The 16656-nt window shown below is 41.4% G+C and overlaps 1 protein-coding gene across 1 annotated transcript in view; it reads left to right on the top strand.

Moving 5' to 3' along the window:
• The first annotated feature begins 361 nt into the window (after positions 1–361).
• Positions 362–16656, top strand: part of CYP7B1 (cytochrome P450 family 7 subfamily B member 1) — a 123326-nt gene continuing 107031 nt past the window's right edge. Inside the window, exon 1 of the mRNA XM_068671981.1 lies at positions 362–586. Coding sequence (XP_068528082.1) covers positions 489–586 — 98 coding nt within the window. The 5' untranslated portion in view covers positions 362–488. The remainder of the gene's footprint in view (positions 587–16656) is intronic.

Genomic DNA, 16656 nt, shown 5'->3' with positions numbered 1-16656 from the left:
TCACGAACCTGCGAGGCAGGTTGTTTTGTTCTTTTACACACAAATCAGTTGTTTCTACCCCAAAACAAGCAGAAGTTAAACACCTACCAGCCCCACTCCCCGCACCAGCCCAGCACTGCGAGCCCAGGGGGCCCGGCGGGCACTGAGCCCCCGCCACAGACACCCGAGGCCGGGCTTCGGGAGGTCCCGAGCCCCCTCCGGGTTCCCTCTGGGGTCCCTCCGGGGTCGCCCCGTGCCGGCTGCTTCCCGGTGCCGGCGGCAGCCCCGAGGCCGGGGGCGGGCGGGCGCGACCCCCCCCGCCGCGGGGCGCTCCCCGGGGAGGAGCCGGCCGGCTCGCCGCGGGCCCCGCTCGCCAAGTTCAGCTCGGAGCAGCCAAACCCGGCCCCCCGGGCTCGCTGGTGGGCGGGGAGGGCCGGCCGGCCGCGCTCCGCTCCGGCACGGAGCAGGAGGACGGGCGAAACTTTCCCTCCGCGGCCCCAGCGGAGGCGATGGGCCCCGAGGCGCTGCCGCTCGGCGCCTGCGGCGGGGCGGCCGCCGCCGCCGCCCTGCTCCTCTGGGCCGTCTGCGTGCTCTGCAGGAGGAAAAGGTACCGGGGAGGGGGCGGAGGGGCCGGCGGCCGCTGCCGTGCCCCCCGCGGGGAGCGGAGGCGCGGGGCGGGCGGCGGGGCTGTGCGCGGCGCTCCCCGACCTCCGCACCCGGGTCCAAGGTGCGCCGTGCTGGCGGCGCCCGGCTCGGTGGGCGGGGGGCGGAGAGCTGGTAGCGGCTGGCTTCGGCTTTAAGTTTAAGCCTAGGCAGGCTAAAGATGTTTTTTTTGGGGGGGGGAAACGGGCCTGCCTGTTTCTGAACAATGCCCCTCTCCGTGCAGTGCCCCTTTCCTTGCACGCCGTGAGCTTTCCCCAGGTTGACGCTCCTCAGCATCTCCAGCAGCTGGGGGAGAAACGGGTGTAAAGGCTCGGGGGAGGAGGAGTGGAGAAGGGGAGGGACCACTATGCTTCTCTTTTTTAATCCCATAATAAAATGCATCACAAACAGATTTAATTCTTAGGTAATATACAGCTGTTTTTTCTGATCACTAAAAGTTTTGGAAGCCATGGGTGTAACAGGCATGCAAGTACAAGAAAGAAATTGCTCTATTAATCCCTTAAAAGCAGTCAGAAAGTCAGTCTGACAGCTTTTAGACCAACAAGTGTAACTTTGGGACTGTGTGTAGTAATGAGCGAAATTTCTCGCTTTGGGCTCAGAAGGCCACTGAATGTAACAGGTATGGATTATGTCCATGACATCTGCTTTGGAGCCCTTATTAAAATGATTTGAGGTAGAGGGACCGATCCATCTCATAAGTGTGCAGAGAAGACATCTACGCAAGTGGTTGAGTGGGGTCATCTTGTAACACAAGGTACTTGGTAGGTTTGCTTAGGATGCAGCTCCGTGTCTCAGCCCAGCTGAGCTCATAGGCGGCTGCTGCTGGCCGTGTCATTCCTCCCTGCCACTCCTCTGAGCCCCTGAGACCTCATTCTGCAAGTTAAACCAACACAAACTACTTAATCGTCATCTTTTTTAATAACTTTGAGTTTTCTTTAAGTTTCAGTCCTTAAACAAGGTCAGCAGAGGAGGAGTGAGACATGGTCAGGGCAGTCTGCAAGAGGTGTAATTTTGGGGTTAGAAGCTGGTATACTGACTCAGCTGCATTATAAAACTGTGCCTGTTATTAGTAGAAATTCTAGTCGAGTTGTAATAGGTTGCATTTTTGGAAATGGAAGTAGGCAGAGCATTTACTGTGGAGTTTTCAGGCAGATGTAGATGGTGGGCAAAAAGGGTTGAGGAGCCTATTTTCATATTTTCTTCACCCTTGTGGTTGCAGAGTTTTTGAAGTCATCCATGTGGAGCCTATAGCAAAATTGTTAGGACATTTGTTCCACACCAGAATGAAATTATACGGGAGGCCTCAGCAAGAAGGCATGCTGTTTTGCCCAGAAAACCAAACTGTCGTTTGATTAATAAAGTATTTGTCCAAAACCCAAACTGTTTGTCTAACAAGTATACAAACCACCAGTGTGCAAGCAACTGGAAATAAAAAATGGAAAAACCCATTCACCTCTGTGTAGTACAGGCCTCAGCATAAGCTGCTGCTGTTAAAGTGCCATCCTGCTCCAGGAAGGTGTTTTTTTTTTGTTTGTGTTGTTTGTTTTTTTGTGGTTTTTTTTTGTTTTTTTTGTGTGTGTGTTTTTTTTAAGCATGTGGAAAGAAAAGAAATTGTGCATGGTCTTGAGAGATGCTTGGCAGCAGCCTGGCTGCTTCTGATCTGCAGTAAGAGCAGCCATGATAAAGTGTGCAGTATATTAAAAATGGGAATAAGTTTTAGTTCATGCTTCTCAGATTAGTGCAAGTTTAAGGTCTCCTGTTGCTTGTCTGGCTCACACCTGCTTCTCTATCCTCATGTTTCCTCCATGTGGCAGTTTTCTTTCCCTTTCTCCTATTTGAATCTAATAAATTCAGCAGCAGGCCAGGCTACTGCCCTCCCACTCGGGAATCCAAAAAAACAATTGGAAACCTGTTGACATATGGAAAGGAGACTTGGCAAATTACTGCATGAATAAGGGCCAAAGTCATAGATTATAGTCCTGATTGAACATGGATCAAACCCATTTGAACAGAGAAGATGAACAATTCTGGCTTTGCAGGGCTTGCCTACACTAGAAAAAAAAAAAATGGTGCTACTTCACCTGTTCTTCTAAAGATGAATATCTTGTCCTAATGTTGGTGTGCTTGTACCAGCATACAAACTGTATATTGGATTGTGTCTTGTGTTTAAGGTGCCAAGATAAACTTTAGCAGAATAATCAAATTTAACATCTGTACTACAACAATTGCATGGGTTTCAGCTAGGATAGCTACAGTAGTCAAATGTGTGTATAGATGTATATATAAATGAAGAGGTTAAGGAAGTAAATATACACAGCTAAGTGTCACCTTATCCTTAAGTGTTGGGTTAAGTTTGTTTTGCTGGATAATGACTCTGTCTGTCACAATTCTGGAGAAATAGAACCACTTGTGTGGCTCTTAAAGCTGTCCTTCCAGGAGCAGAACAGGGGTTTGTATGTCCCAATGAAGAAAACTCCCCAAATCAGCCCCTGATGTTCCTTAAGCAGATGTTGCAGGATTTCTCCTTTCTTGGCACAGGGTGTTTCTGCTTCATTTACTCAGGCTATGAGCACTCGTTGCCGTACAGAAGATGTTGTCAGAAGAAGTATTGTATTGACTTAACCTGCTATTGTGTTTTTCTGTAGTGCAGTTGGCATAATCTGGCATTACCAGATTTCAGGGTGAGTTCAGTACAGGTTTTCTTATTAAAGTATTTACATCCACCGTTTAGAGACAGCAAAGAAAGGCAGAGGAATTTCCTTTTGCATAAATGTTTATCATTTGAGTGCTAGTGGCAGTAATAACACAAAGGAAACTAATTGGAGTCTTTGCCAGGTTTCATATCACAGATGGTGAAGAAACAGAAGTAGAACAAAAGTTTCCTTAATCACAGAAAATTTTATTTTGAGTTAAACTTCAATGTCAAATGAGGCTCAGTGCCTTCTGCACGCTACAAAAAGATCTCCCTCTTACTGGTTAATGAAAAGAAGCGTATTTCGGTTGTTTGCTGGGGAATGTGCTTTCTCCAGAGAGAGACTCCTTTCTGTGTACCCCCCACCAAAGTATTTCTGCTATGGCAAAACCTGATGACTTCCTAGCCTGCAGATTATTCTCTTTTGTCTTCATAAAATGACTAAGCTCCAGCTTTATGTTGCTTTTTTGTTGTTTTCAAACTGTTTTTCCACTAGCTGTGCACAGTCTCATGGAGTGGGAGGTGAAACAGCAGGTGAAGCCAACTCCTGATCGTCTTACAGCAGTAACGCTGTTGAAGTCGGGGAAGCGCGCATGAGATCAACAGGGGTTGGCTCCTACTGACATATATAGGGATTCCACTTTTTATTGTTCAAGTTGATGCTTATTTTTGGCTGCTAGAGTTTATTGCGTGTCTGTGACTGAAAACCAATAGTTTGGGGACAAGGCTGTGATGCTCTGTGACTCCCTCCTTGCATTACAGAGGCCTCAAATTACTAGGAGGAAGAAGAAGCTCAGGCTGACCACAAGAACCACATTGGGTTTGGGGAAAGGGACAGTGGAGAAAAGCAGAACAAAGACTGTTTCACCCCCATTTATCCTTTGAAATTGGTTCCTGTAGTTGTGAGGTTTGCATCCCAAGGTTTTCCAGATAAAAAAGATACAGATCCAACCTGGAAATAGTAGTGTGAGGCTTATGCTTGCAAGTTAACACGTCTCATGTGAGCTACCCTGAGGAAATGTTTTGTAAAAAATATTCCCTCTGCAACTCTTTAGGTTAGTATGGTTGGTGTTTTAATTATTATGAACAGTTCAGACACAGCAATACAGGAATTAGACACAGCAATACAGGAATCACCATGTTGTATTAGACAGGGCACATGCTTTCCGATTATATTACTTCTGACCAGTTTTTAATGGTCAGAATCAGAATATGGCGTAAAAAAAACGTTAAAAGTATAGTAGATTAGAGTTAACATAAGAAGAATTACTTGATAAATTTCTCAGAAATAATTTTCTTATGGTCTTAGACATGGATTTAAAGCCTTGTTAGAGCTAAGTGCCTTTCATTTCTTTTATTCTATCTTCTAAATTACCTCAAATCCATACAGTAACAGTCACCTAAATTTTTTTTCCAAAAAATTGCTCTCTTGAACCCAGATAGATATTGTTGAAAAGAATATAGATTTTGTCTTTGCCTTCAAGAACATCTTATCCTTTTCTATGACAAGCTGTGAGCTTGCTAACAGCTCTCTTACCAAGCGAATTGTAGTTCACAAGATGTCATCAGCCTGTCTTTTTTACCACTTCTGCTAATTTAGGCAATATGTTAAGGTAGTTTTCTGTTGGAGGGAACATCAGGAAGGACAGATAGAAGGATACCATAAAAATGTAGCCTCTCCTTTCTTACCTTGGCCTTCTACATTGGCCTTTTTCCCCATCCTCTTTGTTGACGTCATGCAGACTGAATGCACTTTTACGACCTCCATTTGTTAAATTTCATTGACCGTTTTTTACCTGTTTCCATTTTGAAAAGATTAGAACTGACGAGTGAAACTGTTTAAGGCAGAAAAGTAAGAGTTCTGTTTCTTAAATAACCTTGAAAAACCTTTATTTCTCACCAGCACACTTAGGTTTTCTGTCTACTCTTCACTGTTGTGCCAAGTTGCGGTACAAGCTTATTTCTCTGCTTTTGTCTCCAGTTAAGAGTTTAGTGAAGGTTGAATAAAATGACGTAAGCAAAACCATAGTCTTCTCAAGATGTACAAGGCTCAGTTCACTGGCTTTTGAGCTCTCTTGCAGCAGTAATAGACCTGGAGAGCCATTATAGTGTAGGCAGTGCATAATAGCATGTCTCAAGACAGGTTTTCTTATTTTTGTTCAGTGCTACTTCTCAGTCTTCTGAAACATTGTCTGTATATCGTGTACATTTTGGGTTCTGTTCCCAACCAAGGCTTTGAAGATGACACTGAAGATGACACCTCCTTTAGCAGATCATGAACTTTTCAATAATCTATGATTTACAGTGTTCTTTGCTTAAGGTACACTGCCACCTAGCAACAGTTTCCCTTCCCTCCCAGTTTTCTTGACCTACTTTGTCGGGGGGTTCTTTGCTTTAGTTTGTACCTGGTCTGGTATTGATTAGCATCCAGAACTCATCAGTAGATGCCATCCTGTAAGGGACTGGTGTGGAAATATTTTCAGTGGTTATAAGAACTGCTAGCTTCAGGTTTCTCCTTAAAATACAATTTATTTATTTTTTTTTTACATTTATGGTGGTTTTTCCTTTCAGTGTTTGTGAAAAATGCCAGTAATCTTTTCCTACTATCTTTATTTCTCTGTCTCTCTATATTTATTTATTTATTTATTTTGAGCGCTTGATTTTGCTTTCTTCTGTTCATTATTGTTTGGAGAAAATATTAATGTGCGAGAATTAAAAGAAGTTGCTTTTAGTTCTTTTATTACTGCAGTGCAACATGAAGCACGGAGCATCCATCTAGAGCATTGTACACAAATGCACATAGCGTACAGACAGTACTGAATAAATAACCTTTGGGCTTCTCCTTCAAGCTGATAGTCCTAAAGGTATACAAGGAGCACCCAAGCAAATACAGAGTGCAGAATGGATTGCATCAAAAATTTGATTCAGGCTCACTACTATATTTAGAGGAGGAAAGCACACTAGTTCGCAAATCTTAGCTAAAAGGAAGACAGAAAGGGGCAAATCTTAATCCTCATATCACTGAGTTACTGAATGGTTGAGGTTGACAGGGACCTCTGGAGGTCATCTGGTCCAACTCCCCTACTCAACCAGGGCCACCCAGAGCCGGTTGCCGAGGGCCTCTTACAGGAGATACTAACTACTTCTCCCTCAAGCATGATAGCGTAAGTTTCCACTTTATGTGTTATAATCCCTGGTAATATCACCTAGAAAGCTCCATTCTCTGGCTACTGCAGGACAGGCTGGAGCCCAGACCCACAGAGCTACCTGGGCCTCTACCTGCCCCAGTGAGAAGTGCCTTCAGTGGGCTGCAGGGACTTGGATGCTTCAAGAGCTTGAAGTCTTGCCTGCTGGAGCTGCCTTAGTTCCCCAGCTGTAAGCTGGAGGTCAATGTGCTTTCCTCTTGATTTACGGATAACGTAGCCAAATGCTTGACACGGGACTCCGATGGTTGCCAGAGAAGAATCTCTTGATGAAAAACATTCTTCCAGGGTATAAGCACTCAACATGTATTGAAGAGCTGTTGCCTGCCCGTTCCTGTTCTCCTATATGCTGAAATACAACTTCTAGTTACTGCTTCAAGCCAGAAATGCCACATTCTGTCACAATATTCAGCTAAGCTGTTGGATCATTTCAGCTGCTTTAGTGTTTTGCTCAGTTCTGAGAATTACCGTCCCATATTAATTTTTCTGTTTTCTTTTTACTCCAGTCAGTACTTTGATTAAGAAACTAGGTAGGGCTTGTTTTGGTCAAGTAATTTAGCTGTTCTCAGTGCTCTATCTAGTCATTTAACTCGGTGTGTAGTAATGCCAGGGAGTGGGGGAAATATAGAAGCTAAAAGAAACAGCATAAGTGCAATGTTAATATACTATATGAAGTTAAAGAAAATCTCACATTTAAGTTGGCAGCCTTTTTCTCTTTTATCCAAGTTTTATAGAGCTACTTGGTAGTGAAGCCAGGGTTGGAACTCATTTTCCCGACTTACAGTTTCATGCTTTAACTTACTGTGTTTCCCTTCCAACAAACTTACCATATATGACATTATAGCTGTCTGGTAAACTAACTTTTTAAACCATGAGGCAGATTTTGAATTCCGATTTAAAACTTTAGTAGTGTTCCTTTTCTTTCCCCACCATTTACTGATTCTTCTACAAGATGCGTGTAGGATTTTAGGCTAATATCCATTTGCACGCCGTCTGGGAGAATTTTGGCTGACTGAGAGTCCCATAAAACAAAAGTTTCCTCTTTACAAACCACATGGAGCTTGGCTGTAGATATTCAGTTCCTTTCTCCACAAACTGTTTTTAATGGTGCCAGATTCTTCTGTTTCTTCTCCTTGTTTGGCACATGTCAGGAAAAAAAATCTTGGCTCTCGTATAGAACATATCTTGTTTCCTCTTAACTGCTCGTACTTTCTATTCGTAATTCAAATCAGCAAAAAAACCCTATGGTTGTGCTTCTAGTGATTTAATCTTGTAGTTTCCTAAGAAATATTCTAATGTGCTGAAAGAATATTCTCTCTCATACTACAGTCCTGGCAGTTGGAGGTTCTTGCTGAATGCAATGGATGTGTCTCTGTTGATCTGGGGGAATATTGCGTGGGGTCCTGGCAGGGTGGCCTGCTCTATCCCTTCACAGACAGGTGAAGGAAGAACAGATGAGCACAATAAAGTTAAAATGGGCTGTTAGAAGAGTGTCCTGTCAGTAACACAAATGTCCCTTCCTGGCCCTGTGGTGAAATCCTGGATTGCAGTGCTGCACTCTGCAGGGTCATGGCCATAGCAGGAGGCTGAAAAAGCATCTCCTTCCTGGTCCATGGCATCCCAGGGGCCTGCCAGAGTGTATGCATGCTTTTCACAGCTATTCATGTTCCTTGGTGACAGCTTCCCTCTGCACCCATGTAGTTCTAAGAAGAACAAGTCAATCTGCTACTGATGGCTAAGACAGAGGGGAGCACTGCTGAGTGTGGTTGCCTATCTAGTTTCCTGTGGCTCCCCAGAAAACCAGCAAACTCATTAACGGCCTGCTCTTTCCTCATCCCATCTCTTTGCTTCTCAAAAGGCCTGTCCCCAGATACTTCCTGAGTGGTCATTACAAATTCTTGCATCACTTACCTAGCAAGACTGAACAAAATGTGGAAATTTTTGAATGATACATAGAAAAAAAAATGATCATAGAAAATTGCCATATTTTGATCACTTTTTAAAGTAATGAAGTGCTTAAAAAATGCTTTCATTTCAATTTTCTATGAGAATGCAGAAATTCTGCAATTATTAGCTCTGAAATTAATTAGCTTTAAAAAAAAAAAAAAAAAGCCTGCATATTCCTCAACATGAGAAACTATTGCTGTTGAAGCAAAGTAGACAGAAATTACAGGGAACTTGTGATTAAAATGAAGTTCCTGAGAAGTCAGTATTTCAGTCTTTTTGTACTCTTTTTTTTTTTTTTTTTCCCCTTTGTATAAGTGCCAGAAGAGGGGTGGTTTTGCCTCTTTGTCATGGTGTAACACTGTACTCTCTGAAGACTTTAATGAGATGGTGTTTAACTTTGTAACAGGGCCCCAAGGAAAATGCTAGTATTTTCAGATACTCCCATATCTATTTATTCTGGTTAACCAAAGAAAGGTGCTTACCAAAGGAAGGGCAACCTCTTGTATCTCATCCAAGGGATTTTGTGCCACTTCCATTGCTGGTCTGCTCAGCTGATGCTACAGTAGCATTTGGTCATTGCTTCAGTAGCTAGAAAGTACTGCTCCTGTTTTTTTCTACAGTGTTGGCATGGTTTCTTAGGTTACAATAGCTCATCTTCACTGTATGGTAGATCGTAGCCATGCTAATTCTCTCCAGCTGGTTTTTCAGAATTAGAAGCTTTGGGATTCGCATTTGGGAAGCTTCTCTGAAGCTAGCTCAAGCAGTGGAGCTGATGACAAGGTATAATTTTTTCCTTCAGTTGTTCCGGAATTGATCTGTGATACTTACTTATCTCAGACTTATACTTTTATTAAGACAAGCAAAGTGCCTGGAAGGTTTGGTTTTGTTTTGGTAGGTACTACTATCTGTAAAATGTTTCCAGTGGACTATGTGTTTCTTACTTATCCCTTTTGAAAACTTCATGTGTGTGTGTTTTTTTTTGTTTGTTTGTTTGTTTGTTTTTTATGGGATTTTTTTTTTTTTTAAATATTTCCAAATATCTAGGTTAGTATTCAGCATGATAAGCATTTGCTTAAATAGCAAATTTCCAAGCCGTACAGCTGAGGAGGGTGAGGCACGCTGCCAGGCCCTGCACTCCAATCCTTGTATGCATTCCCCTTTTGAAAAGGAGCAGCTGTGTTAGCTGTACAAGAAGTGAAAGTGTCTCTCAGTTCAGGAGTCATCCAAGAACCAACTGTAAAATATGATGAACCTGCAGAACTGATATTTGGGTAAAACAGGGAGGAAAAACGATTGCATGGGGAAATGTTGGGGCTTTTCAGTAACAGTTGCCAGTGGAGTGTGTGTGACTGGTGGGGATCAATTTACAGGCCCTGAAGTGCAGCAAGGAGGGTTCAGAGCGGGGACTCCTTCTGAGGACTGGGTGAGGGAGATTTGGATTTTGTTTCCTAGCAGCTTGCACAAAATATTCTTTGAAGCCAGGTTAAATTATCCGTCACTACTAAGGAGCGACACAGAGTTGTTCACAGCAGGACTGGAGAGTTTGCCTGTGTCAGTGCTCAGTGGCTTGGGAAACAGCTGCTTCCACAATGTCTGGGTTGTGGTTGAACAGACAGCTGAATTTCTGGCATTGCTGCTTCAAGATAGAAAAAATGGTAATTAAGCTTCAAGAAAAGAAATCTTGCATATGTGAATGAGTCAATTTTTTTTTTTTCCTGTAAGCTGTTTAGTTTCTTGTATCCAGTGTAGTGAAAATGCTGCTAGATCCCACTTGATGTTGCCACCGTATGAGAGCATGATTTCTTAACCTGTGGACTTCCTTGGATAGAACCACATCAGGCATAATACATTTAGAGCCTTAAAAACCTGTTGTTATGAAGACTTCAAAATAAAGCTGTGAATGTCTCTCCCCTGCTGAGAATTTAAAGCTGACAATGCTGAGAATCTGTTCGGCTCAAACAAAAGTTTGGGTTTGTGATCTCACTTGGAGAAGCAGGACATACTTCCGTGTTTTGCCCTCCGAAAGAGACTTCAAATAAAATGCAGTTATTAGGATCCATCCAGCATCATTCCCTACATAACCTAGGCCACTGCCATGTCTCTTGCAACTGCTAAACTGAACTGTGGAAAGATGTTCTGCATATCAAGAGGAGATATCCTCCTGAAAGACCTCTGAGCGATCAACAGGCCAGCGCTCAACCTGTAGTTTGCTTTGCTGGTTAATCTGTCTTTGCTTGAAGAAAAGTGGGTGAACTCAGTCTCGTGAGGGGATGGTGTGTCCTTTTAAAGGCTGAAAGGATTTAAATTAAAATGATGAAAGATAGCCTAAGATGGCACCCAAAACTAATAAGGCCATCTCCTGTTCAAAGTACTGTATACTGTTGTTGCAAATAGTTATTCGGTATTTTACTGTGATTCTTGTTTAAAGGTGCTGGCAAGCTACTCCGACACATTATCAGCTTATTAAAGATTTCTGGCTATTCTTTCTCCTCACCCTACAAAACATGTGTATGAACCAATGCACCCACACTGCCTGCTGCTGCTCTGTGGTTTCTGCGCTGAGCGCTTGCTTGTTTGTTTTGGAGAAAGGGAGAAGAACGGTCAGTTTTCTTAACTGGGGCTATAAAAAACAGTTCAGACGGGACCAGATGAACTAATGCTTCATGTTTTTGCTTAAGCATTAAAAATCTTGTTTGTTTTGTGCACTGTTTCAGTGTATTTTGTTATTAATGATGCCTCTGAGACTATTGTTTAGTAGCCAAGAATATGTGCAATATCATACCTTCAAAATCTATTTTAACATTTCCAGAGACTGAAATGCACTGTATACAGTGCACTGTATACAATAGAAATGTGAGGGATAATGCAACTCAAACTGTACCAGTAAGGTTCATTTTATCAAAGTAAAAGCCCCGTAAGATTTTTCATGTTTTAACTGTTTTCAGCATAAATATAATGTGCTGATTTGAAATGTCTGATTGTTTCTATCATCAGACCAAGTGAAAAAAAAAAAAAAAAAGTATGCTTATAGCTATATATTTTCAGAGAATTGGCAATATTAAGAAAATCCTGTAGAGGTACAGGTCCTTCAGTAGTAATTGAATTAAAGACTTTACAACTGGCTCTGTTTTCAGAGCAGGACTGTAATGTTAGAGATAGCAGGAAGATGGAAGTCCCCACAAGCACTATGATGATGGTGACTTCGAACTAAAGGCTTGCCTGAGATTTCCACCTGTGCAGGACAAGGCCATCTCCCGTAGCTTTTCTCAGGAGACAGGAACAACGGTTCTGGATGACAAAATCCCTGCTCTTGCCACTGTTAACCACGTGTACCTCTGGCATCCTATTTAGGCCCAGCCACTCCAACCAGATGTAGCTAGAGATTCAGCCCTGCTGAATACTTCTTTTTACTGTTTGTAGCAAATATGGATTTTTTCACCTTAAAGGCAACAAGGGAAGTCTGTCCTGTTCCTGGCAGTCAGTTCATTTCTCAGGACTGTCGAAGGGACAGACCAGTCAATTTTCTGCTGAAGTACGAGTTGTACTGCAAGGCAGTGCAGGAAATGGCCATCTATTGCATTTCCTAAGGTTGGACTGGTCAGGGCAGCCACAATAAACATGACTTTGCATGCTAAATTTCTCAAAACATCTTTGTATATAGAAAGCCACCAGTACAGTTGGATTCTGTAATATAAATGAGGTCCTTGGGCCCTACTGCAACTCAGCTGATAATCACTGTAACCTGACGGCAGAGGTTGGCTTGTGGGTAATGCTGGATTTATGTCAGGAAAGGATGATGTCTGTGTTTATCACTTCGTGCTTCTTCAGCAAGCTTTGTATTTTATATCATCCCTTTTGCCACTAGGTATTAGGTTGATTTTTTTTCCCTGATTTCTCAGTTTTTCCTTTTTACTGTTCACAAAATGCACTTCAGTGAATAGGAACTGTCCTCATCAATTCCCATTGCTCAGCTCAGGGGGTAAGCTAGGCTAATGAGACCCTTCTTTGTTTCATTTGAGTGGGTTTTGCTAATTGCATTTATCACACTGGAACCTCTAAGGGGATTTTCCGTAGACAAAATGACAATAAAAAAATTAAGCACTTTTGTTGGTAAGTCACCTGGCAATTCCACCTGGATCCTCAACATAGCTGTATTCCTTAATGTCCACTGCTTCTAATTGCCCTTTATTTGCCCTCTGATCTTCTTGTCTAGGATTTGTTTCTCAGTTGACCAGATGAAACCCACAAGCAGGGCCATGATTCATCTCCAGTCAGAAGTAGAGAGAAGGAAAAAGAAAATTGGGACTGAAAATTAGGTCTGCGTACAGCAGGAAGTGAAGTTTCAACTTGCTTCCTGTCCTGTTGTATGTCTGTGGCCACTCTCTCCATCCTACTTCATCCTTGTGTCATCACTTCCCTGTAGCTCAGCTCACTACCGGGAGCCTGCAGCTTCTGCAGATCTAAGAGGAAGAGACTTCAACATTTTGTCCTAGCTCCCCAGTTATCCATTGGTATCTGTCTTCTTCCCCAAGCCTTGCTCAACATACTTAGCAACCTAAGCATTCACCCAGGACCATATTGATATTTTCAGCAAGAGGATGGTATTAGGTTTTATGAATGTTCTAAGAAAATAGGATTGAATGAATTTCGATCCCCAAGCATGAGATGGCAGCTGTTACTTGCACATACCTGGATTGGACTGCCTCACTGAGTCCCAGAGAGGCCTGTGCTCTGTCTTTTGAGAAATTGATGTTCCATCCTGATGGAGTTTATTGAGCTACTGAATTTTTAATTATATATATTTATGAATTTCTCAACATTTATACTAAATAAAGATACACATATATATATATATATATTTTTTTTGTCTAGCTTGAAACTTTGCCTTGAAGCTATGCTGTAGTCCCTTCTTAGCTTTGACTTCATCAAGAGTAGCTTGAAAACTTCTTGCCTTTTCTAGAAGACCTGTCTTCTGTAGGACTCCTTCTTTCATCCAGGGAAGGGATTAGAGCAGTCACTGTTCTCTTCATTTATATAATTCTGTCATCGCCATGACACCAGCCTAATCTTCTTGACTGGCTGATCAAACCGATTTTAAACAGTTTCAGACAGAGTAAAAATTAGTGTGTTTAAGTCTTCCTTCATTTTTATGGCAGCTTTTCTGTCATTCAATCTAGCATTTTCTTTGTTTAGTTCAATTTATTTCTTCTGTTTGTTTGTTTGTTTGTTTTTTCTTTTTTCCTGTGCTTATCTTCCACCCTATGAAGTATCTACTATATTTGACATTTTCTAACCTTTAGGTCTGTAATCGTGTTAATTTCATTTTATGACATGTTAAAGCAGTTAACAAGTGAAAACATTATAAGACTTTATGTTATTGTAGACAGTGTTCAACATGACTTTTCGTCTTTACTTGAGACATTTGAGGATTTCTGTTAATTTCGGCAAGTCCAGGATTTTAACTTAGATTTGGGTTTGCATCATACAGTTTCTACAATAACCGCAGCTTTATCATGTAGCCAAATGAAGTAATCTCTTCTGTAGGTTATGCTTGTAAATCTACCATTTTTGTGCTTCACAGCACATCAGTACCAACTGAAGTAATTTTGCAAAAATCTGCCTGTTCAAAATCACAGCAGATCCTAATGCTTTTAGCTGTTGAAAAGGGAACAGAGGTCTCATCTCCGATCCCGTTTCCATCAAGAAAGGGCTTTGGATTTTGTAACACAAGAAGGTTTGCATTTTTGTTTTGCAAGAAGAAAATAGACATGGATCCTTTTGGAAGAGCCAGACACTGAATTTCTCAGTTCCATTTTAAGCACCAGGTTTTGCCAGCCTGGTTGTATTAGAAAGGAGTGTGATTCATCCCTTATCTCCCATTTCTTACCAACCCAGCTGGGCTTGCAGAAGCCCTGGGGCAGTTGCAGTAATACCTGGAGGCGGAGGGATTGCTGTGATAGCTGATGCTATTTGAGGAACCACTTCAGTGGGTCTGCTCTAGACGTGTTTACTCATGTGGCATTTACTGATGAGTAGGGCAGGCCAAACTATAGAGAAGGATTGTAAAGCTTGATGCTAACCTGACCATGCACAAGCTCTTTGCTTCTGCTGGAGCTCATCTTCACCATCTCTAAGACGTTAGGGATAATGCTTGCAAGTTTAGTTGGGTTTCTTAAGAATTCCCTTAAGATGTGATTCAGTCAATTAATTGCTGAAGCAAGGGCTTGATTTTAAGCCTTTGAATAGCTTCTGATTTTAGTGGGATTGGTGCTGCTAAGTTGAGCAGAAGCTCAAGGTTTGTGGTTTTTTTGTTTGTTTGTTTGTTTGCTTTTGTTTGTTTTTTTGTTTGCTTGTGTTTTTTTTTTGCAGATTAGCACATTCTTACTGAGACAAATGTGAATTTCTGGTTTGATAGTACAATATAGAATATATGATAGTATTTCGTCACCTTAGTGTTCACAGGGAAAAAAATGGTATGAATTTTATGCTCTGAATAGAATATCAAAGCTCAATTTTGATACAGTAAAAAAGCCTTTATTCATCAGTTCCTGAAGGGTTTAAATTTCAGAATCTGGAATGCAAATTTAGTTTCCTAAAAGTCTGTGGATAATGAGACCACTTTTTGGTTGGTAACTGAGGTTATTTAAAAATAGAACTTTCACTTCCATGTCCGTGATGGCTGGCTGTTCCAAAGGCTTGGACTGATTCTAGTTTTATTTTCATATAAAATACTACATGTATTTGAATTGTGTGGATGCCATGAATCCAGACTGGCCACGTGGCCCTGATTATGAGGCAAACTTTTCATCACATTCCTAACACTTGAGCTATTTGTCTCTCGTAAATCTTGCTGGGTCTGTAATGCCAGCAGTTGTGTGTGGCTAGCTGGAGTTTGCATGCTTGTCTTTTGCGCTTGCAACTGCAAAACCCATCCATTTATTTTTCTTTCCATAAACTGGCAAGCTTCTGCTTAACCGTATCCGCTGAAAAGTCCAATACAATGTTATCCAATGGGATACTAATGTTTTAAAAGCAATCTTAATCTTAATCTCCTTTCATAATTCTATTGATCTATACAAAGCAACAGTATTCTGTTTCAGTGCTGAAGAGCTTAAGCCTTCAGAGCCTTTTTTCATTAGTAAGCAGTAAGATCCAGAACACAGTCAAGGATGTCTGTCTTCTGGCAGTGGACCACATAGTACGTGAATTTTCTGCAGTTGGGGTGATAAAACTCATCACATAGTCACTAAAATTGATGGAGTAGATTTTGAGCCTCAGAGATTTTATGACGTTATTAATATTTTTGTTTGTTTATTTTGTTTGTCTGGAAACTGAGGTAATAATACTTTAACAAAATCCATCCCAAATTTCTGAGAAAGTTGTTACTTGTAAAGCTTTCTTGGTAGCCTTCAGCTGCAGAGACCTGACTGCGGTTTGTTATCAATGAAATTTCAAGATTTTATTCCTGCTGCTTTTGTACAAGATAGTTCCTTCTAGTATGAAAAAAATAAAAAAAAAGTATTGTGGTTAGTAAAAACAATGGTCTTTTTCTGTTGTGAAATGTGAGTTCCTTCCCACAGAAGCCAGATATGAGGGGAGAAGGAAGGGAGGCTAGGGGAAATCCCACCCTACACTGAGTATGACAGGACCAAGTACCTAGGAAGCAATCCTTGTCCCACCCCTCAGACGTAGCTATACTGAGTTCATTTATTTAATTAATTGTTTTAGGGCATTTGCCTCATCAACTATCATATTTATTCAGTTATGATCATGAAGAGACTAAGTCCTTCTTCTCTGTTATTTTCTGTAGCATCCAGAGTATCATTTTTCCTAATCCTGGGGTCAGTTCTGAATTAGTAGCTTCTACTTCAACTTTAAAATCATTCATTTTTTGGATAGGCAGTTTTTCTAAATTAATGAGGGGTATAACCAAATTGGAAGATAATTGCCTGTATATGATGGAAAAGTAAAAATGTAAGGGAGGTAGTTTAAATTTAGGTATAATAACTGATAAAACTTTTAAAAACAAAGATGGCTTTTTTTCTCTTCATTAGAAGAGAAAGGTAGAGTAGAAACCTCAAGAATCTTTTGATTACTACCAGATTCAAATCTTACCATAACAATAATAAATCGTTATATTACTACAATCTTACCATACAAATTAACCACAAG

This window comes from Anas acuta, chromosome 2 (assembly GCF_963932015.1).
Source record: "Anas acuta chromosome 2, bAnaAcu1.1, whole genome shotgun sequence".
Taxonomy (NCBI): Eukaryota; Metazoa; Chordata; class Aves; order Anseriformes; family Anatidae; genus Anas; species Anas acuta.
Note: the sequence above shows the minus strand (reverse complement) of the source record. Positions and strands in the feature narration are given on the sequence as shown.